A 27,103-nucleotide genomic window follows, 5' to 3' on the forward strand; every position below is an offset into this window, starting at 1 on the left:
TAGTATATACAACGTAGCGCGTGACTGTATTTACCATATTTATACGTAGCGGCAGCATTCAGTCTTAAAATTTTAAACCTCCCGTTAGATTTACATAATTCTGATATAACTCATAGGGGAAATGAGTATGTGTATAGGAGAAAAAAAATGTAAAAACAAAAAACATAGCTGTGGTTGCGGATCGTGAGAAACACGCTTCTAATGGTTAACGTGAGGCGACGGAGTCTCATATAATATTATATATATATATATATATATATATAAGTACTGGAAAGTGGAAAGGAAAAAATGGCACATAAAACGTACACGACTACGACAACGACGACGGCGACGGCAACGACAGCGTGGCACCTATCTCGTCCGCGGACCAGTTTAAAGTGAGTTATAATATTATCTGCGAGGGAGTCGGTGGCACGGCGTTGACAGTATAAAAAAAACATAAATAAATAATGATAAAAAATAAAAAAAAAACAATCGATTTGTATTAACAATATGTATCAAACATCCCGTATCTTCTTACGAATATCTCTATGATATCGTGGCCCTTCAATATACTTAAATGTGGTTTTTTCAATAGTTTAATCTATAATGATTTTAGTTTAATAGCATAAACGTGTTATTGATTACTTTCAAATAACCCTCATTTTTAAATAATTGTTATTTTTTTATTTATTTAGTTGTATAAAATTATTTATATAGTATAACTATATATTATGCTGTATTATTAATACACTACATTGTCTAAAGTTAAGGATAATATTATAATTATTCTTTTGATATGCAAGTCTAAAAATAATATATTATGCATAATATTATAAAAACAGATTATTTAAAATATGTTTTAATATATTAATAAATAACTAATAACTAATAAAAATAACAATATTCAATACAAATTAATGACATTTTTTGTATGTGTATCCATTGAAACAATAAATTTTAATTAAAAAAATTACCTCTATACACACCCTGTAAACATTTTTCGTGCTAGATACCTCCTATAAAATATTATTTTGCGCATCACAACAATAAAAATATATTGCTTAATGTTTAATGCTGACTCGAAAAATACACTTGATACTTGTGTATATAAAAATTTAATCATTTTCTCGTCTCTAAATTATTTCCATAAACTGCTAAGTTTATAAGAAAATCTTAATTTGTACCATGTCTGACTTAGATGAAATTTATACATTATAAGTTATAACCAATTATTGAAAATGTGGGAAATACCGACTAAATTGCTAGTTTTAAAATCTGATGGAGGGACTTAAATTCAAACTACAAATATAAAACACATTGATTTGTTCGGTAATGTGGTAATAGTTCATATTCATTTTCGATCTACCCGTACATGATAACATTATATAAACGTAAACGATGAAATTCCTACTGAAACATATTTAGATTGTATTATATAGGTAGGTGGGACTAAATATTTTTTTTTTCAAAAAAAAAAAAAAAAAAACTGGCAAGTTACAATATTATTATAAAGAAGTAATATTGTGAAATCGTCTGGGGTAAATTTATGACACCGCCCTTAAATTTCTGGCAAGTGCCGCCCGTGTAAATTTATGTCTTGGTGATTTATGGGTGGGTACACCCAAACAGCCATACCTGGCTCGCGATACAATGATCATGAGCGTGTAAAATAAAATATCGTTGTGCGATCATCGCGTTGCCGAGGCGAAAAACGTTGATGCTATGGAAGAGATATTATTATATTATTATGTATAGGATCAACGCAAACGCGCACGACGTCGCAAGAGCCTCAGCCGATACCCATACGATATTATATTATTATTAAACACATAACGGCGTAGTACCAACATGTACAAACTCGCATATAAGTAAACATGTAGCACGTGTATAATATATATTATACAGGTTGATTCACTGAGCACACTCACTCCTGTTTTTTCCTGTTAATAATTTTATTAATTTATGTAAATTTTGATAATTGCAATTTTTAAATGGGTACTTACATAGACTTAAGTTCGTATTTTCATACATTTAGACTACATAATAATATAATAACCATCAAAGAATGTCCTTTGGCGATATCGTCGATATCAACTTTTATCAAATAAAAGTCGTCCTTTTTCTGTAATAATGATGTGTAAATCAGAAATTTTTTTTTGAAAATACAAACCTAAATTTATAATAACCTAACTTATAGTTTTTGAGCTGTACTTTGTGTATTATAAGACAAATAAGTCTATTACCGCGTAATTATTAAAGATTTTATTATTTAATATTAATCTATCAACATTTTATAAGCTCTGTATAAATTGTCAGAATATTATAAATACTTCATTCAACATTAAACATAACATAATACGTTTTTGTGAGCCCGTCCAAGGATAATTAATCTATTTGGATTTAATTACATCAAACTTTTTAAAAAAAAATTATCTAGTAACAAAATCATTGGTTCTCGTTTGAAAAAAAGTCATATCGTCCAAGTGCAGGACACTCTTCAAATGTTAAAAAAATCTAATTAGTTAAAAAAACAGTACTCGGGAAGCTGTAGGTTTACTTGACAATTTCAAAAATCAATATTTAAATTAATTAATTATCAAAGTAGGTAATGGGAGTGAGCATACTTGGTAAACCACACTGTATACGCATATGAATAAGAACAACAAACCATCATGAAAACGGACCTCTGCCGCACTGCGTGATCGTCAGTGCATAAAATCTGGACCATCGCGATAAACGTTACCCTGCCGCAGCCCATCACGTATTATCATAATAATAATTTTATGTATCGGAACGAATCGTTCTACATATTATTATTATAATTCTGTAACGAAACTGTACATCGATCACGGTGCTAACTTCCAGAACTTTCCTTAGTATTGAAAATAATATTCTCGAGAAAAAATATTAGTCGGCAGACGTTAAGATAAAAAATGTATTTCATGTTATTTTTTATATATTTTTTAATACATATTTTGTATTGTTTTTATTATACATAATATATCTACCAATGAAATCTTTTTATATTGATCTGAAAATTTTAATATAATATTATTAATATCCCATGCAATAACATAATATTAACTAAATAGGTTAGGTACCTACCTCTGTCGATTAGGGGAGGGGCAATTGTAAATTCTCCTCGTTTAAAGTAAAAAAAAAAAAAATTCACCATCAATAGAAATTTTCCAACGCTCTAATTCATGAAATTCAACTATAATTGTATCTTGTACTTATATATTGTGTGAACATAACTGCTGGGTACTACATTATTAGATTTTAATAGGTTGAACTTAATAAAGTTGTGTTATAAACTCTATTTTATAGACAAAACACCCCCTCCTTCTATTTGGGTATGCTATACACGCCTACGTCGAGATAAAATTTATATATCTATATTCTGTATACATACTCCCTGCAGAGTTCAAATTTGTTTTAAAAACACGATCAGTAATATTCATCTGTCTTCATGATCATCATTTTTATTATTGTAATAATACTAATATTATCCCATTAATATAATATTACTGTTATAAAAATATAAACATTGTGTTTCTGCGACAATTTGACGTGAATAATCTATTGCAAATTCTTGTCAAGTCGCGAAGTAGGTACATTATTCTATAAATCTTAAATAGGCATTTCAAGTTTTTTTATACATGTACAACAACTGTCATAAAATACTAAATAGTAACAATAAACAACGCAATTCCTAATTTGATTAAACAATAAAAAAAAAATAAAACATTATTTTATAATCTCTTTCTTTTAAAATGTCTAATGATTTTCCTAAGAATTATTTTTGATAAGTAGCATATTATAAAAGTAATACCTTAAAATTACAATGTATGTTTATTCAAAATAAATGAAAAAATTATATGATAAAATTATATAAATTATAAAAAATTTTTCCAACTATTGTATTCACATCAATTGAATTATTAGTTGAAAATTTAATTGTTATTTTATATACCTACCTACCAATATATTGTGAAAAATAAGCACAAGAAGTTAGTAGACTTTGTAAGATATCTATTTTTAAAGGCATAATCAAATACTCGTACTAAATAAAATCAATCATAAAAGTGCATAGAGATTGGAAAGTAGTTAAATAAAAATAAATACTTACTTGAATACTAACGAATTTTAAATTATTAATCAACAAATTCGTATGTTTAACGTTACATTAATCGAATTCTATGTAAATTAAATCTGAAAATTAAGTTTATGACAACACTTAATGTTTCCGACCTATTTAATTCAAAGTTAGTATAATTATATTATGTAATGTGCTATATATATATATAATGATCTCAATAAGTAATGGGTGATTAAAAACCTAATAGAAATTACGCTTACTATTTGGTTTTATTTTATTAAAATCTTGTCGTTTTTACCATACTATACATATATATTATATATATACCAGTTATAAACACTATACACAGAGTTCTTAGTATTCTTACAAAATTAGAGTACGAAAAGATATTATCTCGAACATGATAATATATAATATGCATATCGCATGATACGTATCATGTACCTACCTCTATATACACTTTAAAATTATTTAGACAAGTAGCCTTTTCTCCTATTGTTTTATTCATGACTGCGATAAAGTAAGTATTTTTTTTTTTTATTCTGTCATAATATTATATTATATTATACTATATATATTATAATATACATGAATCGTAACTAACTTTGGTCAATACATTTTAACCAATTAAGAGTTTACTGTGAATCTCGATCAAAATAAGTTACCTGGTATTTTGACGTATTTATCTGCTATTAGTCGGTAACAACAAAAGACACTTATAATTGATATGACCTCATAAGGTCAACATTAATTGCCGTATAGCTTTTCTTTTCTGCTACCAACAACAACTATCATTGACGGTACCGCGTTACATATATTGTTATACTGCATTAAACTCTTAATGGTGCACATATATAAATATAATAATGTATAGGGATTAAGTGTGTAGTACAATAATATAATATTACAGTAGGTATAATAGTATTTAGTGAGGGAGAGAGGAAAACCGAACGCACAACAGTATAATTAACGATCGATTGTTTTAAACGTTACGCCCATGGAAGCTACGTTTGGGTGAATGCCACGAAAAAATCGTTTGTGCCGGCAACTATAATAATTGTGCTGATGTCCATCACAGTTGCGCATTAAAGTCTCCGTAATCTTTTCGAAAACACTAGGTACAATATTATTACGGAATATACGCCATATATCAATATTGTGTGAAAATATAATATAAGGGCCCTGCACACTCTTAACCAGACAATTTAAACACACGTGGTCACGTCGTCTAAAACGTTTTAAAAAACAAGTAAGTCATCATCGGAGAGATGTCAAACAGATGCACCTTTATGTAAATTCCAACTAATAGGTATCTTACAGCAACTAGCCCAAAAATCGTTCGGTATAGATTCCCCTGCAACGCTCTCTGTATATATAGATACGTTAATACCTGCTATATTATAAATATATGTATAGTGATTTTTATATTTACCTTGTAGGTAACATACATGTGATTATTATCGAACGCGCTGACAACTATATACATTATATAATGACAATGTTATAAATATATTTTAACATCGATATATATATACATAAGAGACGTGACAATATAATAATATATACCTCCTTAAATAACTCCTTTGCGTAATAATTTTACGCTTTTGAAAAATTTTCGATTTATTGTTTTCGTTTTAAGTAGACCGAAGCGATGCCGAAAACGATAGTTTTTGCCGCAGGTGCAACCGATATTAAAAGTAACAATAGAAAAATGTGGGTGGTGGGCCGGTCATTAAATAGTGTGCATTGCGCGTGGGAGTCGTCGGTTTGACTGCGATTTCTTTGGTATTGTCGTTTTTGGGGGATTTTTTTTATACGTGTAGCGGTACTATACGTATGTATGGCGCCACTACCCGCTGAGTACGATTATACACGCCGGCATTTTTAGGGAAAACGATCGCGCAACGGAGAAGCTACGATGAAATTTACATAATTTTGGTCTTTCCATACCCGAGGCGAACATACATTATCGTGAATACACAGATGTCTAATTATCGTCGCGCTCCCCTCCCTTATTAATAATATTATTATAAATACACCGTGTCTCCCGAGATAAGAACCGGTCAGGTTGTACGAAAAAATACCCTCGAATATAAGTATCTATATATATATGTATACACACACATAACATATACCTAGGTATATAAACAATTGATTTACGATCGGGTGGCAGAGCGCACAATATAATACTTCGACATTAATAATGACCCTCTCCACGAGGCGGTTGCACGAGTTCTACGCTGCTGCGGCAGCGTATATACTGTGTAATATAATAATATTATAATGTGTGTCGTTGCCTTCTTTTATTCTATTATAGGTACCTACCATATTTTATACATGAATATAATAAGAGCACAGTGTGTAATGAGATTTGGGCGCTAAGTAAGTATGTTGGTTCGAAAAAAAAAAACTAGGGATTTAAACCGTCCATACACGATGCGCGAGCAATCGATACTTTGGGACAACGAATATCACGATAAATCATCGATCAGGACGACGGACGCGTCTGCTTGTCAAAATCAGTTTTCATCCAACACCCGTGTAATTGTTAAAATCGACTATGTTCACGCTACATATTATATTATAGTCTGGAGTATAGGTATACGTACAAAATGTTCAAGCTATAATCGCCGCCGCGATGACATTACTGATTACGGTTAATTTGTAATACGTCATATACCTACCTGCCGTCACCTTCGTCATTATATACTCTCACATGTATATATATATATATATTTATTTTTAATTACGGTACCATTCAAGTGAAAAACGCATCAATCTTCTTACGCTCAAAAAAAGTGTATCGTCTAATAACGGACAAATAATACATTATAATATAGAATATATAGAACCATGAGATGAGTTCGAGTTCTGCTGCAGTGATTCTGTTTTCGACGGTTGTAAAAAGGCACACCTCACGAACGAGTCATTATATAATTTATGCAGGACCATAATAAGGATTATGTACCTATATAGGTATACCTGTACGGTGATGGGGGCGGCAGAGGCTTCTCGAGAACAACATACGTACGTCACTCCATTAGACATGTGAAGTAATCCTTTTTCACATTCTGAAGGACTAATTAGCAGCAGCTAGCGCGGGAGAATATCGAAGTCACCGTTTATATATACTTAGACATTGTGACAATCCCATTACACACAGCTGGTAGCTAAGAATTCGATATTATTATGGCCAAAGTGACCGAGGGATGACGTTCCGGTTATTACAGTCACTTGCGCGCATACCACACACTTCAATGTACGAGATATGTGTCTGTGTGTGTATGCGTTTGTATATGTGTGTTTATATACGTACATATATAGGTACGCTTTAACCGCAGGGTAACAAATCATCGAGTCCAATTCCATTTCGGACACGCACTGTTCGTCGAGGAATCGGCCAATTTGTTTTGTTACAAAATCATTGCGTTTAATGGCTGGTTGAAAAAAAAAAATCACGATAAGATTTTTTTCACACCTAACCTTTTAAAATAACTCAATCGTCATTTTAACAATATTTTGTTATTGTCTCTCGGTTATTATATCATAAAAAAAAAAATCGGCACTTAACACATTTTTTTTTTATGTCTAGTAATTTATAATTATCATCTACAGGATATTTATACAAATTAACTATATAATGATTGAATTTGTGCAATTAATACTTGATTATATTATCGTCAAGAATAATTTTAAAAAAAGCTTTCCATAGTTTTATTTTTTTTTAATCGAATATTAAAATACTTAATACCTTCATACTTCACATGCATATGCACGAATACCTATTCAAATATTCAAATATTCTAAATATTTACATTAAAAAAAATAAAAATGGAGTACTAAAAACGATATTAAACAATAATAAAAATAGTAATTTACCAGAACCAGTGAACCAAGGTGTAAATCCGTCCCATTCGGTGGACTGACCATGGGGAACCAGTGCGAAAATCCACAAGCAAAATGCAATCAGTTCCATTATAACGCATCATCCAATTTGATTACATTCTCGATTGAAAACACTTTAGATCCGGCGGGTAAGTTCGATCTCGATTCGAAAAACATGTACAATATTCTTATAATTTTAATTTTAACGAAATCGTTACCTATATATAGATTTTAATATGATAACTATTAGAACGTCACACCGGGCACGATCTGAACCACTCTAAAATCGGTAACGAAAAAATAAACGTTATACGAGGTAAGGCAAGCGCAGCTAAACTCGCGGATTCAGTATACGACGAGCGATAGTGCACCGAGACACGAGCTGACGCTAGCCCGTGGACGCGAAGACTGGTTATCTATGTGCGGCACCAGGTAGTGTGTATCGGTGGTGTAGTACAGACGCGAGTGTATGTGTATGTGAGTGTGTGTGTGTGTATACGTAAGTATATCAGAATCGGGGGATACTTTCAAAAAAACCGAACGAGCGCACTTAACGAGCCTTTGGATTCTTGATTAATGTGCTGTTTGACTAAGGACCATCATAATATACATTTCAATAAACCGTTAATAAAACAGAAATTAATTATCGTGATGATCGTCAGCGCAGATGGCTGCAGTAGAGTTTACGTGCTTTAAAGTTTCCTGAAACGCAATACCGAAATATATTGTTGCTTTTTTTGTTTTGTTTTTTTTTTTTATCTCAAACATGCAAAAATGTTCTCACTCAACAACTATAAAAAAACACGAAAACTATCAAAGGTGAAAAATTAAAAATAATTAACTCAAGTCAAACTAAGATACGTGAACACGATGTCCTTAAATTTAATTTAATAAGTAACAACTAATAAATTATACGAGTATGAATGTATAAAACTATTAAATCCAAAAATGTAAAAAACATTTTTAATTTGAAATTCATAGATTATTTTCAAATCAACTGAAAAAATCCAAGTTATATCAACAGTAAATTACACTCGTCGAGTTAAAAATTTGAAATCAAATAAAGTTTTTAGCTTAACTTAAGCTGTTTAACTAGGTGATACCCACCATTTGAAAATTAAAATTCCATCTTTTACAACACTCAAACGATCATAAAATATAATGATGATGTATTATTATGTAATAATATTATAATATTCATTCGACGAGAAACTTGCACATTGTTATCTATATTAGGGTATTATTTCTGCAACATTTAGATAGTTGCAATTCAATACGACACGTATGACCTTTGACATAATATTATAATATTTTATAAACAGAGATATTAAGATATCATTATTGTAGCGAGTGCCATCATGTATTGTTATAACCTATGTATAATATAATATTATGCACATAAATACTTAAAATACTTTATAGCATTTGAATAAATTGGTATGACATACGAGCAATATAATTTAGAACATATTATGAACTCTCGTTGAACGTTTTTTTGCACTAAAAGTTGTGTTGTATTGTTTTACCATAATTTTTTTAAGTCTGAATTATTTATATGTATTCGACAATATTTAAATATAGTATAGAAATCTACTCAATCATATGAAGTGGAAAACCACGATTTAAAAACATGAAAACTGCAAAACAATATTAAACATGAATAATGACTGATTAAAACACTCTAAATGAGAGTTTATATAGATTTAAACAAATTATTTATCAGGCGTAAACATGTATTTAGTCGTATCAAGAAATCATTATATTTACACCCACATTGTATAATATAACATATAATACATATGCGCTTTACAGTCCTACCAGTATTACATTAACACGTAGGTACACGACAGGTATAACTGTCAAAATATTTTATTGATATTCAATACCAGAAGTTGCGTTTACTGCGTATTATTATTATGATTTATTCGTGTACCGCCATCGCTTTTATATAGGTAAATTCATGATTAATCACCACAACGCTTTTGGTTCACGGGGGATATAAACACTCGTTGGTCATATCCAATAATCAAATTATATGACAGCGCGACTACCCGGTACAAGACGTGTCTAGACGAGAGATAGTAACTATAATAATCAGAAATATCAAATATATAACGCAAAGAAGCGTTGACTCGCGAGTCGCCGCTGAAAATCATTCGCGTTTTACAATGATAAATGAAGCACCTCGAAGACTCGTATATTATTATACCACTGCAATAATGATATATTTAATGGAAGGCATATGTATTAGTAAAAAAAAAAAAAAGGATCAAAACGCGCGTTACACATGTTCCGTTTGCCGATTCGGCTTTCGGGAATAAAAAAAATACACATCATTTAGTCGTCACTAATTAAAACCCGATTTACAATAATGGTCGATGCCTGTTGCAGGTAACCCCGGGATGAATAATCGAGAAAGCACCGCGCGGTACGTACGTCTACCCATAGGTACATATTTTCTTTCTTTTTCAATACCGAAACGCTTATCGACAGCACTTCTCTGACAAGCTGTTTCTCCAAATACGGAATGCGCCGAGCTAGAGTCTCTGCGTACTGAAGGGCACAATGCATTTAAAAATAAATCTTTAGACATTCGATTGTACGTAACGCTCGTTATTATATATATTATCCGTGTATGCGTTTCAGTAGCATTTTTACGTTTTGGAAACAAAATAAAATATAGAAAAAAAATGTTGCACGAGGTACGCATTTCAATCCCGGAAAGTAAAAACCCGTTTGAATAATACGCATATTTCTCTGTGTGGGGAACAAAAAGAAAGTTAATTATAGTTTAGGTACCTTATGTCGAAAACGAATAAGCTCGATGAAATTCTAGATCAACTATGTCAATTATTGTATATATAACATAATATTATACACTTAAAAGTTTAAACTGTCAAATGTCAAAACACAAGTCACATAATATTTTACACATATAAATAGGTACTTACACGTGAAACTATTAATGTTTTCCCAATTATTATGAAAATATATGGACATTTAATATAGTTAGTAAATTTTACATTTTTATGTCTACATATTACATAAGGTACGTAAAGTTAAATTTCATGGACTATGTAAATTTGACTAAATTGACAATATTAGTCCCTCCTATTGGACCGAAAGTACAACTGAGGTGGAATAACAGTTGGCGGTATATACTTATTAGAATACACAATGAATAAAATAATTAATAAGTAATAATGAAATGTGATAAGGGGATAAAATAGTAATATTGTTACAATATAATAAATAAAATTTTACGATGACATCAGACAAATACTGTTGATTGAATGCTTATAAAAAGATATATATTTTTTTAATTTTGATTTCTGGTATTATAATATTAATTAGCTTTAATTTTAATTTTAAATGAACGAAATAAAAACTATTGAGATATTGGTAAACTTTTTTTAGGTGCTTAAATTATACGTATACAAATAAATAAAAAAGTAATAATAAAATGAATGAGATTGATTTGAGAGGTTTGAAAGCTTGACAACTATAAATTACGAAAATGTCATAAAAATGACAAACAAATTTTAATGTTTTGGATTCACAGTGATTTCTGTGATATCATATCAATCGTAAATTAATTCAAGTTTTTTAATTCATACGAAATTATCTAAAGTATAGTATTATATTGATTTCAACGAGATAAATATAGATTTAGACAACTAATTGATTTACGACGACGACAACTGACAAGATCGCAGTGATTGAGATAGATATGATAAACTATCTTATAAGCGATTCCCATGCATCTCACCGAGTAGGTTGCACTGTGTTCGCATCGCCTATAATTATTAATTCTTACTGATGCATTAGATTTTCAATTGCACATAAGACTTAATACATAAAAACGACTGTTTTTTTCCATACCACACATACTTAGTATAAATACAAATAATAAAATCTTACATGCATTTAAACTGCACTTCGAGACCAGCTGCAACATATTCGCATAGTTTAAAATCCCTAACCACGTCATAACTAAACTTGCAGCTATTTATGTTAAGTATAATATTACTTTGCGTTTATCATACTATTATTATTCGTATATTGAATCCGACGCGTTGGTAAGTATTATAAATTGGGCAATAATAACGATAAACATAGACTTACTACGGCTGTTTAAACGTCGTGATGACCTACGGCCAGGACACCTCAAATGTGCAATCGATACGTTTTTCATGGAAAATAGTGTCACGAAAGAATGTTGCCAATATTATTATGGCCGTATAGTAAGTGGATACCACATGCCGTCTCGTCGTATAATATATTTATAATGTATAATATTATAATATGTGTAGGTACGTATATAACTATATACTATTATACACATTATTCTTAAAAACTGGGTTTACTTCCGCACATCCCGTACACACGGTCGGGAGTATGCCTATTTACGAGTTAACAACCACAGATTCGCCTGAGGATTTCAATCGAGCTCGATATTATAGTCTTATAACAGAATATTATTATCTATGGATATAAGGCATATATGACGACACTATTCTGCGGGGAGGTAATGCAGAACAAAAATTATATATAGTTACCTGTACAGCTGCGGTATAACTTTTTCCGGTATTTTGGAATTATTCCAATAACACTGTTTATGAATATAATCAATAAATCAATTGTTTTATCAACTTGTTTTTACCGAGCTGCAATAACGGTCCTGGAGAATATCGTTTATTTTATGAGTGCATATGCACTCAAACTAATACATTGTCTTTAACATGAACATAATAATATTATATTACAGTCATGTTAGCGTAACATCTATTAGTGAGAACCACGAAATAAGTGACTTGGAGTGTTATACGAATAGTGAAAAAATGTGTAAGTGTGTATTCAGTATCCAATTTTATATAGGTAGTTTTATTTACCTATACCTAACTCATAAGTTATTTCCATGTTAAAAGCGTACGCTGATAAGACTTACAAGATTCACCTCAATATTTTCAATGGAAACTATCATATCCATATCCATGCAATACCTTATATGGAAGTATTGGAGTCGAATCGTTCACAGTTTATGTAGATCAGAAACATGTATTAGACCTCGTAACAAGTATAATATGAAAATTGATAAGCACTTATACATTCCACGTAGAAAACTATTTATGAAATAGATGATTAGATATCAACCACGAAATATACCAACAAAAGCTTTTGCAACTTATATCGACCAAACACTGTTTATGTTTAAGGTTTTTGCACGTGGATGGAAAAAACTATCTTAAAATGATGGTTTCAAAAAGTAATCATTTGTTATTAACTATACTAAATTTACAAAAATGTATCTCAAAGTGAAAACACAAAATATTATAATACCAATAATCTACTTAAACATAAATAGGTATTTAACAGTGTATAGTTAACAACAGTGGTATAAAAACAAACTTGACGTAAATGAAAATATTTGAATTCATTATAGTTGAGTTTCTCGGATTTATATTTACTCGAAATTTGGTCTAATAAATAATGTAATTGAATACGAAAAATAATACTTAATCAAGACCAAAAAAAAATAATTTTCTTCGAATTATATATACTTATGACTGTAAGTAGACAAATATATCAAGCAATTATAATTACGTATTTACGCACAAAATGCTAATAATTAATACAATTATTAATATCTAATTAAATGTATGTGTATGTACCTATTTTATTATTAATAATAGTATTGTCAAATAATGCTGCCAAGTACCGACGATCAACTACATCACCGTCTTATTATTGAATGAAAATAGTCATGTCATCCTACGCTGTACTTGTTTAATATTGTTAATATTGTTATTCATTAGTAATAAAATATGATGTATACTAAGATAACAGTACGAATATCCAACACCAAAACTAGCTGTTTTAATTAGATGTATTATTAAACGAAACGAAATTCTGCAACCACAAATATAATTAAAAATCTGGGTCTTAACCGTATAAACTCTAAAGAATTGTATATCATTTGTCAACCGCAAAAATGTTGTATATAGACGTAACTTGACAATAAATTATAAATATATTCTAACCACAGTCTATCGAGTATAGTACCTATTATTATATAGGTACATCGTACATAAAAGTTAAACAAAGTACACGAAATCATCGACATAATGCATCGATGTAATTTGTTGCCCGAGACGACTCTACAAAACCGTAACGCCCGTTCCGTATTATATACATAGGTATGTAATATTGAAGACAAAGTGTCATCCAGGACCTTGGAGAAGAAATTCCTGTCGAAGTCCTGACTTCTCTCCAATCAGGTCCCGTACGCGATGGCATGTCCGTTTTGTCACGATAAATGCGTACCGCATATACGTATAATATAATACGCACAAGTACACGCACACACACACGCACCTACACACATGCACGCATAAAGATACATACACACAAATACACAGTACGGAGCTATACGTCGTCATTCTGAGAAACCATTGCAACTGCACCATATTCGGCAACCAGTCTCTTTTAATTCCATCTTATACGTATACTCTGTTTTCGTACCGTTTTCATTTAGACCTGTTTGCAATTTTTTTTTCACAATTTTTTTTCTTACACTTAACTCCCCTTCCGCCGACACTCTGTGTCCGTGTGCGTACACGACGGTGGTTACCAGATGACGAACACAACATAACGGGGTTACTGACGACGAGGACAACGACAACGACGATACCGGCCGTGGTGTGTTGTATAGGTAGTATAGGTACTATCATTATAACATGAAAATGTAGGTATATCCTATATCTACCTATACCTATTAATACCTGTATATCATACATGTACCAATGGCAGTGGCGCTGACGAACAGCATTGACCAAGGATATCAACCATATTTTCACTATTTCCCATCACGTGCAACCGTTATCGCCCCATTCCTACATACACACTGAGTTATGATGTTTACTATTACTATACTATATATACTTTTGTGACGTAAAAATAAATAATATTTAGTTTGAAAGTGGGGTGAAGCGTATTTTGGCAAATGAGACACGCATCATACATGCATTATATTTAATCCAATAACCCAACTGCAGTTTTGTCACGGAAACATAACATAACGTTAATAACACCGTTCTATATCAATCGTTTATAAATATACGAGTATAATGCGAAGTATTATACAATTATCAAAAAAATAACTATTTACACAAAATAACGAAAAAAGATTATTGCAATAAATTTTTAATTTTTAACACTAAGTTTGCTATTTATGTTAATATGTAATGTGATTTATAATGTTTTCTTGATAGCTTTTAAGATAGAATTATAAAAAATATAATATTAATATGCCATATTTCACTGTATGACAACATAATATTATAACCGTATACAATAAAGAATAGCGAAAAACTTTGTTACTACAAACATATAATAATATTATGATTGCGTAGTTAATGCTAAATAATAGCGTATAATATATATGAAATCAAAGCATGTATTTTACAAAATTTTCATCAAGGAATTAACCTACCCAACAATTTTGTCACACACTTTGAAAAATCTACTGTCTATTATGTAAGTAACACGCATAAAATATACATAATCTTATATTATCATACACGTGTTGGTGTAGCATTAGTCACAAGAATGACTGGTATCCGTGTCTCGTGAGTGTTTTTTTTTTTGGAACAGACACGACGAAAAGCAGTCCATCGGCGAAAAGCAGTTTATTATTCTTTGTATGTATCATGTACCGGCCATGTAGACGAGAGACAGCAATCTTTGTCACGCCTTCGTCACACACGAATTCTAAGAGTATCTATCAACGCTGTTATTGTTTGGATTGCAATACATAAATTACACTCAATTGTGTCAGATACATTTAAATAATGAACCGGTTTTACACCAGCCTTCTAAGTAAATCACAACAATTTGTTGGTTGTTTTTTTTTCGTTAATAAAAATTTCTCAATTACCTAAAATACATCGAATTAAGTGTTATAAATTATCTCGTACCTACATATAAAGAAGGTTTTTTAAAAAGCTTTATAAACCTGTTCACCGCTAGTTGAAAAATAACGTATTATACTTTTTTTGTAATTAGTTGGATGTGTATATAAATAATATGGAATATACTAATGTTCTAACAATTTAAATAAATAAATACAGAAATACAGAAATTTAAATAACTCAGCTGAATAAGATTCTCCAAATCGATTTAATTAGAGCATCAAAAAATTAACTAAAATCTGATAGTTCAAAGATAAATAATTGTGATAGAAAGTTTAACGAAAAGACATCAAACAATTGTATAATAATATTAATATATATGTGTTTATAAACTATACTATATAAAGATTATAATAATAATAAAGTATACATTCCTTCCTCGAAAGCAATAAGAAAAATTAATAAAATAAATAACGTAAGACGAAAGATGTATATAATAATATGAATACGTAATTGGTGCGAGTCTGAACGTAACAAGTTACTACATAATCTTATCCAGAAATCGAGGCTGTTAAGCGCAATAAAAATCAGATCAACTATATGCCTAATTAAGCTTATCATTGTATACAATAGTATATCAAAATAACAAACGATTTCAATAGTTAAAAAGCCTAATAAAAAAATTAGTGTGTTTGAGCATAAAATTGCAAACAAAAACATCAAAAAATATTGATAGATAATTGAAATGTCTTGATACTATTAATAAGTAGAATTACTTGAAAATGTTATAAGTACTAAAAATAAATATAAGATTTTAAAGCAAAATGTAATTCACTTAAAACCTTACTAATAACTTTCGTTTCCTAAAATGTTTAATGACAAGAACCCCTTTTTTTAAAAATGAAGACGAATTTTTGATTTGTTATGTATTGGTTTTTTGCTTAGTCTTTAATTACATCCATTATTTCCCACAAATGTTTTTAACAATATAAACTATAATACGAGTACTATACATATTACGATAATATCAATTCCTTTTTTCCGAAATAATAAATTCACGTCTCAACTAAGTGATTCAAATTTTGATCTTCTGTAAGAAAAAACTAATAATGTTCTCAGCACATGATGGATGTTTATAATAATTCAAACCACACTGATCATTATAAATTACATATTAAGTGATGTTAGAAGACTGGGCATCAAAATAAATTATTGTAAATTACTGATATACGTAGTCCAGTATTAATAGCGCCCTCTAGTGCCATAACTAAAAATGTGACATATTGTGCATGCAATTACCTTTACACTCGTGCGCATTTAATGCAGTCGCTCTGCTCCACGGCGCATCATTGTAGAACGGCAAACACTCATTGCAGTCGGGTCCTGCTGTATTGTGTTCACACCGACACACTCTTCTGGACGTGCCATTAATGGAAGTACTTTTAACACATTCACTGGCATGCCCATTGCACTTACATCTGTTGCAACAAACAAACAAAAAAAAAAAAAAAAATGAATAAATAATTATATTAAAAATAATTTTTACATTTTATGATTTGATGATTAAAAAACAGTATGCCAACACTGTAAAAGATTAAAACAGAAATCTAAATCATTCACTCAATAATTTGGGACATTAATTAAATTAAATTAAATTATACAATTGTCTTATAAATAAACTGAAATTAACGTAATTTACTGGTTAATATTTCAAAATTAAAATGTTTGGTGAAAATATTTTAAACTTTGAAAAATGAATAAATAAAAATAAAAAAAATCAACCATTATACAATTTAATTATGAGGTAATAATTTAAATTTATTTATATAATTATTATTATTCACCTGGCTCCAACAGCAAAATCAGCAATAGCATAGAAATATGACTTCAATACTTGAGGATCACCAAATACTTCGTCACCAAATGTATTTAAACGGTCTAACGTTATACGGACATCTGTTGCGGTTACCCAATCCTAAAATGCAAATTCAATAAAACAAAATATTATATACAATTTACACATATATTTTAATATAAGTTTGTAATTTTTTTATTTTTATATATTAATTAACTTTCACCATTAAAACAGTACATGGTTAAAATAGAAAATATATTATAAAATAAATATATATACAACATATTGTATTATATAATAGTTATTTCAAAGCACAATAAGTTTTTATACTATAAAGTATAAAGTAATGATAAATGTTAAGGAGTTTGGTATAGGCAATTTAAACGATTGGTTTTAAAAAAATGTGATCTTAGCTAAGTACGTTTAGTTGCTTGCATTAAATTTAAAATCAGTTTTCTACACGCTATGTTGTTTAGAGAATTTTAAATCACTGCCATTTTATTAAATTATTGTGATAATACTGATTTTAGAAATTGAAAATAACTAATTTCTGATTTAGAACAATGTGTCAAACACATATTATTATTATACAATATTTTTTACTTAAGTTTCAACTTCTATCAAAATATTTATACGTATACAATTTTAATTGTAATAAGTAAATTTATGTTATCGAAAAAATATTGAAACAGATATAGGTATGTAAGAAGTTTTCCCGATTATTTAATTTTATAATACGAATATTTAATTAAATTGTATGATTATACGCATTACTTAAATCTATAAACAATTTTATTTTATAATACAATTCATCATAATTCATAAATCATTACACATTTACAAACAACATAATTTAGTTGATCATACCCAAAATTCCGATTTTGAATCATAATATTTAGCCGATGGTCTACCTTCTAGTGTGGAAAATGGCACACTTCCTCCCGTCAATGGCGAAATATCTGAAAACTCGGAAGTACAGAACGCTCTAGTCTCTTGTTCTCCAAGACGTATGTAATTCAAATCTGGTAATCCGTAGGTGTCTCTACAACTCCCACTAAAAGCAAACAAAATTATCAGTTATATACAAAGTAAAATAATTATATGCATAGATAATTTAAACAGTCAACACAAATGAGTTTTAATGTAAAAGTATGATTTTTTTCTTTTTTATAATATGTTGTGCAATAAATAATATATATATATATATTATAATAAGTAATATATTGTGATATATTAAAATTGTATACTCCGTAAACCCCAACGTCTTTCCCATTATTAAACACAAAATAGTTAAATTCTTTTATAGAGAATTAAGTTTAATAATTTAACAATTAATCTTCATTCCTACCGATATAAGTTTAAGTGTTAATCCACTCACCTATAAAACTGATATGGTATCCACTGTCCATCTTCTGTACTTTTTTTATAAATGGCGAAACTCTCGGGCCTTGGTGAGTAAAACAGAAGTCGGATATATGTGATATCAAATGCTTTACCTAATTAAACAAGAACAAATAAAACATTTTATTACATCAGTTTCTTTACAAGTTGTCTGTTAAAATAATATATATAATATATAATTATAAATGTTGTCGTTGTGAAACTTCTAAATTAATGATTCGACTAGAACGACTATACCGTCAGATAATTTTATAAAAGAGATGTACCAATATTTTTAGATATGCATTAATCATTTTGGTATGCGTATCCAGTAGCTATACAAATCGAACAAACCCAATTTTATATAGGTTTATAGCAGAGGCAGTATTTAATTGGTTAATTACAGTTGAGTTTTTTTAGCACCTTCTTCAAAACGTTACTTATGTTTAATAAACAGGTTTAATAGCTAAATACTTTGATTGATTTTTAGTTTTGATATTAAAATTTTAATTATAATTGAAGCGAATAATCTATTTATTGAGAAAAAATAGTGTTTCGAAAGTATATGTACTTTGTGCAGTACTACACTTCATCTATTTACATTCACACCATAAATCTACACACCTGTACCAGTATCTCAGAAGATAATTACATCAGAACTAATTTATACTAAAAATAATATATTGTATAGCATTTTTAATACGTTTTGACAATAGGAAGTCATTATACGAGGTTGCTATATAAGTTAATATTATCGTTAATTTTTTTCAATTTTAGTGTTATATTATCAATGATTATGTTAATGGTATACCATAGTTATCAAAATAAAAATAATAAACACTATGCTAATCTTATTCTTGAGAATTATAACTATAAATAAACACATTTAAATATTTAACCATTTATCTACTGATTTTCAGTTATAATTTATTATTTATATAATTTGTATTCATTGTCCACAAGACCACAACTGATTATTAAATAAAATACCAATAAATTTTACTAATTCAACATTTTCATAATACTCATAGATCAATGAAATTTACCTACTTTGAACTTTCATTTTACAGACACATTTTAAATTCAATTTAACTTCAATTGTGCAAACTTAATGATATAGGTAATAACTAATAAGTAATAACCCATTTTTCGAAGTAATATTAATATATATAATATACATCTATATAAATTACTATTTTAGTGAAACGGCCGTTTTGTAATATCAATTTAATGATCACGGAAAAATGCGGTTTAATGCAATTTTCGATATAATCATTGTTATCATGCATGTAAAATATATAATATTTATTTGAATCGTGTCTTTATAAAAGTTATATGCCGATGACAACAGCATATTATGTCGGTTGGATACGGTTTGTGTATGCAATTTTACTCACGACATTAAAATATCCGATATACAACCCAAATGCATTTACATATTTACATATTATTGTGCGTATGTACTTGAATCTACAGAGTGTTCAAATATTTTTCAAAATCCAAAGTTATCGGTAACCACACCATAGGTTGATAAAACAACAGAATATGATATAAACACCGACTATTAATTGTTTTATTTGCAATAATCGAATAAAATTAATGTATTTTATTATGCTTCATTCAGTCATTCAAATGTGAACATGAAACTATTACAATTAAAAAAATATCTAAACCACATTATGCATTGAAACACTGTGTATACGCAATGTGCTTCAACTCTTTGCCGGCGTTCCAGAGAAATATAAAACGCACCTAAATGAAAATGGTGTAGGTATAAAAAAAATATAATATCGGTGTTCTTTTGTGTTGAGCCGACAAATGTCTTTGTCAACCAAGAAATATGTTATTACTACCGTTTGTCATGGAACAATTATTCAGATTCGTGCATAATAAGTTAATAAATTATTAGTACCTGGGTAATATAATTATTGTATGATAAATTAAATTGTGCCAATATGGTGTATAATAAATATAATAAAATTAGTGCGAAACAAACACAATCAACGACATCTTACATTTTGAAACCTATACTAATTATTTAATATCAACGATAAAAAATTACATATCATGTTATTATACAATATTAAATTTTATCCACTGAGCGTTTGAGTATTTAAATAAAAATTGTCATACCTATTTATAGAACAACGAATCGATGACGATATTTTATTTTAATAATCAATAGTTAAATAGATAATGAAAACAATTTAAAGAAATTGAGTATATCTTCCAATTCATCGGGCTATTTACAATAGAAAAATCAGTGACATTATATTATATACTCGTATTAATGTATTATCAAATATAATTACTATGAACTGAATACGCGAATTATGGGACAATAATTTAAAACGTAGTTAGCAACAGGTGGGGTTTACTTTATTCAAATGATGCGTGGGAGACGACAAAAAAATATTCTGTTCATCCTACGGGAAATGACAAACGCCCTAACGTATTTTTATTTATTTGTCTGGCTTTACTAGATCCGAACTCTATTTTACAATAAATTAATAGCCTTTTTTAGTTAAAAAATTAGTGTATATAGTGCTGATAATTATTGTTATTTGTATAAAAAACCACTGAAAAAAATATTATACCTCGATACCATGGTTATTCATTAAATGCCACAATAATTAATATTGTTAACATTTTTTTTTTTTTTTTTTTAATCGACATTATCACTTTTTAATGTTTTCGTCCTATTTGATACTTTATTTGTTTAAAATAAATATAAATAAATTATAATAAATAGCAAAAATAAATTAATAGTATATCTTCATAAGTAATATATTATAACTATTTAAATCTCATTATTTAATAAGTAAATATTTCCACAATATAATGTATACATTTATATAGATACTAAGGTACTTTTGGCTGTGATTGTATTCTCTTAATTTTTTTTTTTTTATTTTTATGAATTAATAGAGTTTTGAGGGATAAATTAATTAACCGAACGGCTAATAATATAATATACTTGATAATTTTTCATATTTGTTATTATTAAAATTTAAAATAAAACATTATTAGGTATAGCAACCACGTGCTTTTAAAAGAACATTATAAATTCTATTGCCATTGGTATCAATGGAAGTACAGAGGTCATCGTTTCGTTGTTTCCTGTTTCAGCTGTTATCTGAACACGAAGCTCTTTTTATCGTGGAATATAATAATTCTTTGGTGACCGAAAACACTTTAACTGAATAGTTTAAACCATTTATGTTATTCTATATAATTAAAAATATGAAACTAACAAACAGTATTTGTTAACAAATTAAATTACAATTTTATCAAAATAAAATTATAACTAGCAAAAAAAAAAAAAAAATTCTAATACATATTGTATAATTTTAACATATTTAATATACTAGGTACCTACTGATGTAAAACAAATAAAAATTAATATTATATTTGTATATATAATCTTAACTATATGTTATGATTGGTTATGGTTATAACTTATAAATAACAAGTATATAATTTATTGCCAAAACATATATATTAATACTTGTTTTGTGATTTAACTGTCCTGTTTTCAAAGCACAAGTGGATGAGCTTATTATTCATCACTCAACGAAAAAAATGTAATTAAATAAATTGTTATTCAGAAGACGCTAGATATATTATGAATATAATGAACACAAAATAAACTAACCATTTTAGTATGATGTGATAATTGTTAATTTTGACAGCTTCATACATAGGTACATTTCTCTAATTAACGGTTAATGGACTTACATTAATTTTCGTCGGTCTATGAATCTATTAAAACATAAAACGCTTATATTACTGAAGGATGTAAAACCCTGATATTTATAATATATATATATTATGAAAACGATGAAATTATCAGCGGAAAGGTCAGCCCACGTATAGTATTATGATAGGATAGGATGTTTGATTTTTTTTTTACACGAGTTCAATAATACAGGATGTACAACAAATGCATTGCTAATATTTATTTTACTATATTATTTAATTATATTTTTTCATAAAAGCAATAAAATAATTTAAAAGATTGCAACAATATTAAGTTTATGATACAATTAAGTACCTATTTTATATTTAGGATGTTACGTGCTCATTGCATAATCATGTATTAAAAAATATAACGAGATAATATTATTAACATTTAATTATACACAAATTGTATTGCACACATTATTTATTAATTAATCAAGATTTGTATACTTTTTTTCGAGGTTTTGGAAAACAGAACTAATTACCTAGGTGCCAGTAGTATAAACAATTTGAAAACATTATGCTCACGTCATACAGTAATTTGTATAAAGTACACACATGAACAAATTTGAAAAATTCAACCGACAGACAGATCAATAATAATCAATATTAAGTCAACTACAGCATATAATTATTGTTCATCGTGGAAATTGATAGGAGCTGTTATTTATTCAATGTACCTCACAATATAATATTATTATGATGGATATATTACGTGTGCGCTGACAGACAAAATAATTAAATAAACGTGCAGTCAAGTATTTCGATCGTACCTACGCGTCACGGCGATTTATTCTTAAGTAAGTATAGGCAGTATAGCATCATGAAATCAAAAAGACGTTTATAAACACGAAATAATAGGAATAACCTACAATTTTGTTGTATCCTGGACTTAATTGTTTTCAAGATTTAAATCGTACTATACTTTATAGTTTATAAATATAAAATATACACAATACTAAATATATTGTAATATTTTTTTTATAAAGATTTCTCATCAAAAATAAATGTTTACAACATAATTATTAATTTCGAAATGAGAATAGTATTATATAATATATATGATAAACTTTTGATACGACAATAGCGGTTTTCAGAAGTAATGGTTTATATTGTAGTTGTTGTAGTTGTATTGTGCTATAATTAAGTAAAATATTTAAAAATAAATGTGCTCATACTTCTTACACATCGTATAATTTTATTTTTTTACAACTTCATTTTATTTCATTGGATTTTAAGACTAAAATGATTTCTAATAAAAAGATTTTTTAACACATCTTTAAACTTAATTTATAACTACCTAATAATTATAAAACCTACAAATTTCCACAGTCTACTATAAATATACCTATCACGTTACTGTGAATTCACTTAAACAGAAAATACAAGATTACTCAGTAACTAAACTGTAGAGTGTAATACGTAAGAATTTACTTAATTGGTATAAAAATAAAATTAATTATAAGTTTCTAGTCAATAGTCGGCACTCACTACTCACCATAAAAAATATAAAACTCAACAACCATCATCGAAATACGTTGTACAAAGTATAAAATAAAGATAATTGTACATTAAAACAGTATGATAAAAATCCGATCCCGTTAGTCCATCTAAAACAGTAGCCACGTATGCAAATTATATTTATGTACAAAACAAAATATACATTGGTGATATCAGAAAAAGTTATGAGAATCAATTAAAAACATGTAAGTTAGTATCTCATTCTGTATCAACATCATATAACATTTTTGCAAAATATGTTATATGAATTATAACAGATTATACTACATTGATACGTGAAAGTAGAAAAAAACATAAATTAATGGAGAATGCTTTGGAGGTTCTATATGGTTAATATTAATATACTATCAGTTCAAATCCATTTTCAAAGATTGAGTGGGTGATAATTTAATATGCCTATTGTCTATTCTATAAAAATGTAAAACTGAAAATAAATCGACAAGTTTAAACAAATTGACAAAAATTACTTTCAAAGCATAAAATAAATGCGTTTCACAGTAGGGAGTCTATATTCAGTTAATAGCTTTTAAACTCTTTATACATTTAAATCAATGTCAAAAATAAATAAATCTTACATAAATCATAAAAGTTATTTTTTTAAACAAAATAAGATAAAATCGATAATAACTATTTATTATTTATTGGAAAAAACTAAAAAACTAGGAACCCAAATTATTATTCAAACAATAGGTTAGGTTAAATATTATTTACCTATACGATTTATACGATTTATTATACGTTTTCAATGTTTTTAATTTTTTATACATTTCAAATGTACGTTCAGCATTCTCAAAGCACTTTTTATATTTAATATTAAATTAGACTTACATATTATTATAAGTCATTTTTCAATATTTTAATTAAAAATCCATTTTAAAGTATTGTTACAGTATTTAAATAGCTATTTCATCTACTAATTAGTTATTACAGACATTGAAGTTAGGTATGCAAACACCAACAAGATAAAAAAGGATAATGTTATACTCTTCAAATTTGATTATAGAAGAAAGTACTCTAAATTATACAAAAACAACAAAACTTAAAATCACATATAAAATGCTAAACTCGTAATTTAACAAAGATTTAATTAAATATTAAATATATTTTTACACAATCTGGTAAATTGTGATTAACCTATGGGGTTTATTATTTTAGCAAACATTAGTTCTAATAATAATAAATCATTTGATATTTATTTTCGACAACAATTTAAAATTTTTCATATCGGCTGTCGATGAATACAAATTCTGATAAGAAAAAAATTGTGTAATGATTTGATTGTTATCTTTTAACACGGAATAATATTTTATTAATATAATTATTAAGCATTTTAAAAAAAATTAATAATTAATCTAATATTTACTAAGACGTATTATTTAACGTATATTTTTTAAAATTTAAATTTAAAAAAAAATTCCACAAATTTAGATTATTATTTTACACAAGATTGTATTGGGTAAAAGAAAAAAAATTAAAATGTTATAAGTTATAACTTATTGTTTAATATATGTATAAACAATTATTTATATATTATGATTATAAACCATATAACTATATTATTTTGAATTTTTTCAAAAATATTAAGCAGTAAGCATTATAATTAGCTTTCACATTAATTCCTCTCGTTGACCTATAATGGACCATATAGCTTTTCAATACATTATCCTTAAACACATGATCTACCGTAAATTCCTAATATCCTTGCTTATACTAATCGTTTACTTACAACCATGTTTTATAATCACTAAGAATACATGTCGAAGGTATATTCAAACATTGCCTACTTAACACAACGTTAAACACTAAAATAGATATGTAAAATGTAGCATACCAAAGTGCAGAGTCAAGTTGACTTGGTTTGGGTATTGAACGTTCTCGTACATGGTTTCCGACTGCCACCATGTCCGATTTGCATAGCTGCTGAAATCTGTCATGTAGTAAGGCGAATGTGATGATTCTGTGCACACATCACATGTCTTTTTGGTCACTTGACTGCCCGACTGCACACAAAATTCAGTAGGACCAGACTGTCCACACGTGTTGGTTGCTTCTACTTCTAATCCGAACGCGGCGTTCTCGAAACCCGGTATGCATCTCTATAATGAAAAATACCATAGTGTAAATTATGCGATAAAACACTTTACGTGTATCTACATAAACTATTTCCATTCAATAAATTACTAACTATTATAAATACTAATTAATAATCAAGTATACAATATAAATAGTATAATAATGTAATAGTATTATTAAACAGACGTTGAGTCACTGAACAGAAAACCAAACTGAAAGACACGAGTAGTGGTAAGGAAAATCGGATCATTAGATAGGTACACGATAAAATGATTTTAATAGACGTTAGCCCCTAAGAATAATAAAACTATATAGTGTTAACTTTTAATACGCCATTCGCGTTTGTTTACTGTTTAATGATTAAAATGTATTTTCTGAGTTCGGTCGACGGAAAAAGAAAATATTTTTTTAAAGTAGGTAGTTAATTTACACATACACAAATAAATAAATAATAACCGTAATATGTATATTAATAAACGTAAAATATACCATACATTATATATATATATATATATATATATGTTTATACGCTTTTTTTTTATTAATCTCGAAATTAATTACAAATGTTTAACATAGGTAAACATACGTAGGTAATAATGAATGTGTATAGAGGCATCTTCCAGGAATGAACAGTTGATGGTTAAGTTGCAGACGTTT

At 28.2% G+C, this 27,103-nt stretch overlaps 1 protein-coding gene across 2 annotated transcripts in view; it reads right to left on the minus strand.

The window, feature by feature from the left end:
• The window catches only part of LOC114125752 (laminin subunit gamma-1), a 54,537-nt gene that overhangs the window by 19,842 nt on the left and 7,592 nt on the right, over positions 1–27,103 (minus strand). Inside the window, exons 2-6 of one of the 2 annotated variants that reach the window (XM_027989519.2) lie at positions 26,205–26,469; positions 19,110–19,227; positions 18,599–18,785; positions 17,721–17,851; positions 17,176–17,354 (exon numbers count right to left, since the gene is read on the minus strand). In XM_027989519.2, coding sequence (XP_027845320.2) covers positions 17,176–17,354; positions 17,721–17,851; positions 18,599–18,785; positions 19,110–19,227; positions 26,205–26,469 — 880 coding nt within the window. Of the gene's footprint in view, positions 1–7,960; positions 8,368–17,175; positions 17,355–17,720; positions 17,852–18,598; positions 18,786–19,109; positions 19,228–26,204; positions 26,470–27,103 lie in introns of those variants that run through there. The other variant, XM_027989520.2, reaches the window with a different exon arrangement.

Source organism: Aphis gossypii, chromosome 2 (genome assembly GCF_020184175.1).
Source record: "Aphis gossypii isolate Hap1 chromosome 2, ASM2018417v2, whole genome shotgun sequence".
In the NCBI taxonomy this organism is placed as follows: domain Eukaryota; kingdom Metazoa; phylum Arthropoda; class Insecta; order Hemiptera; family Aphididae; genus Aphis; species Aphis gossypii.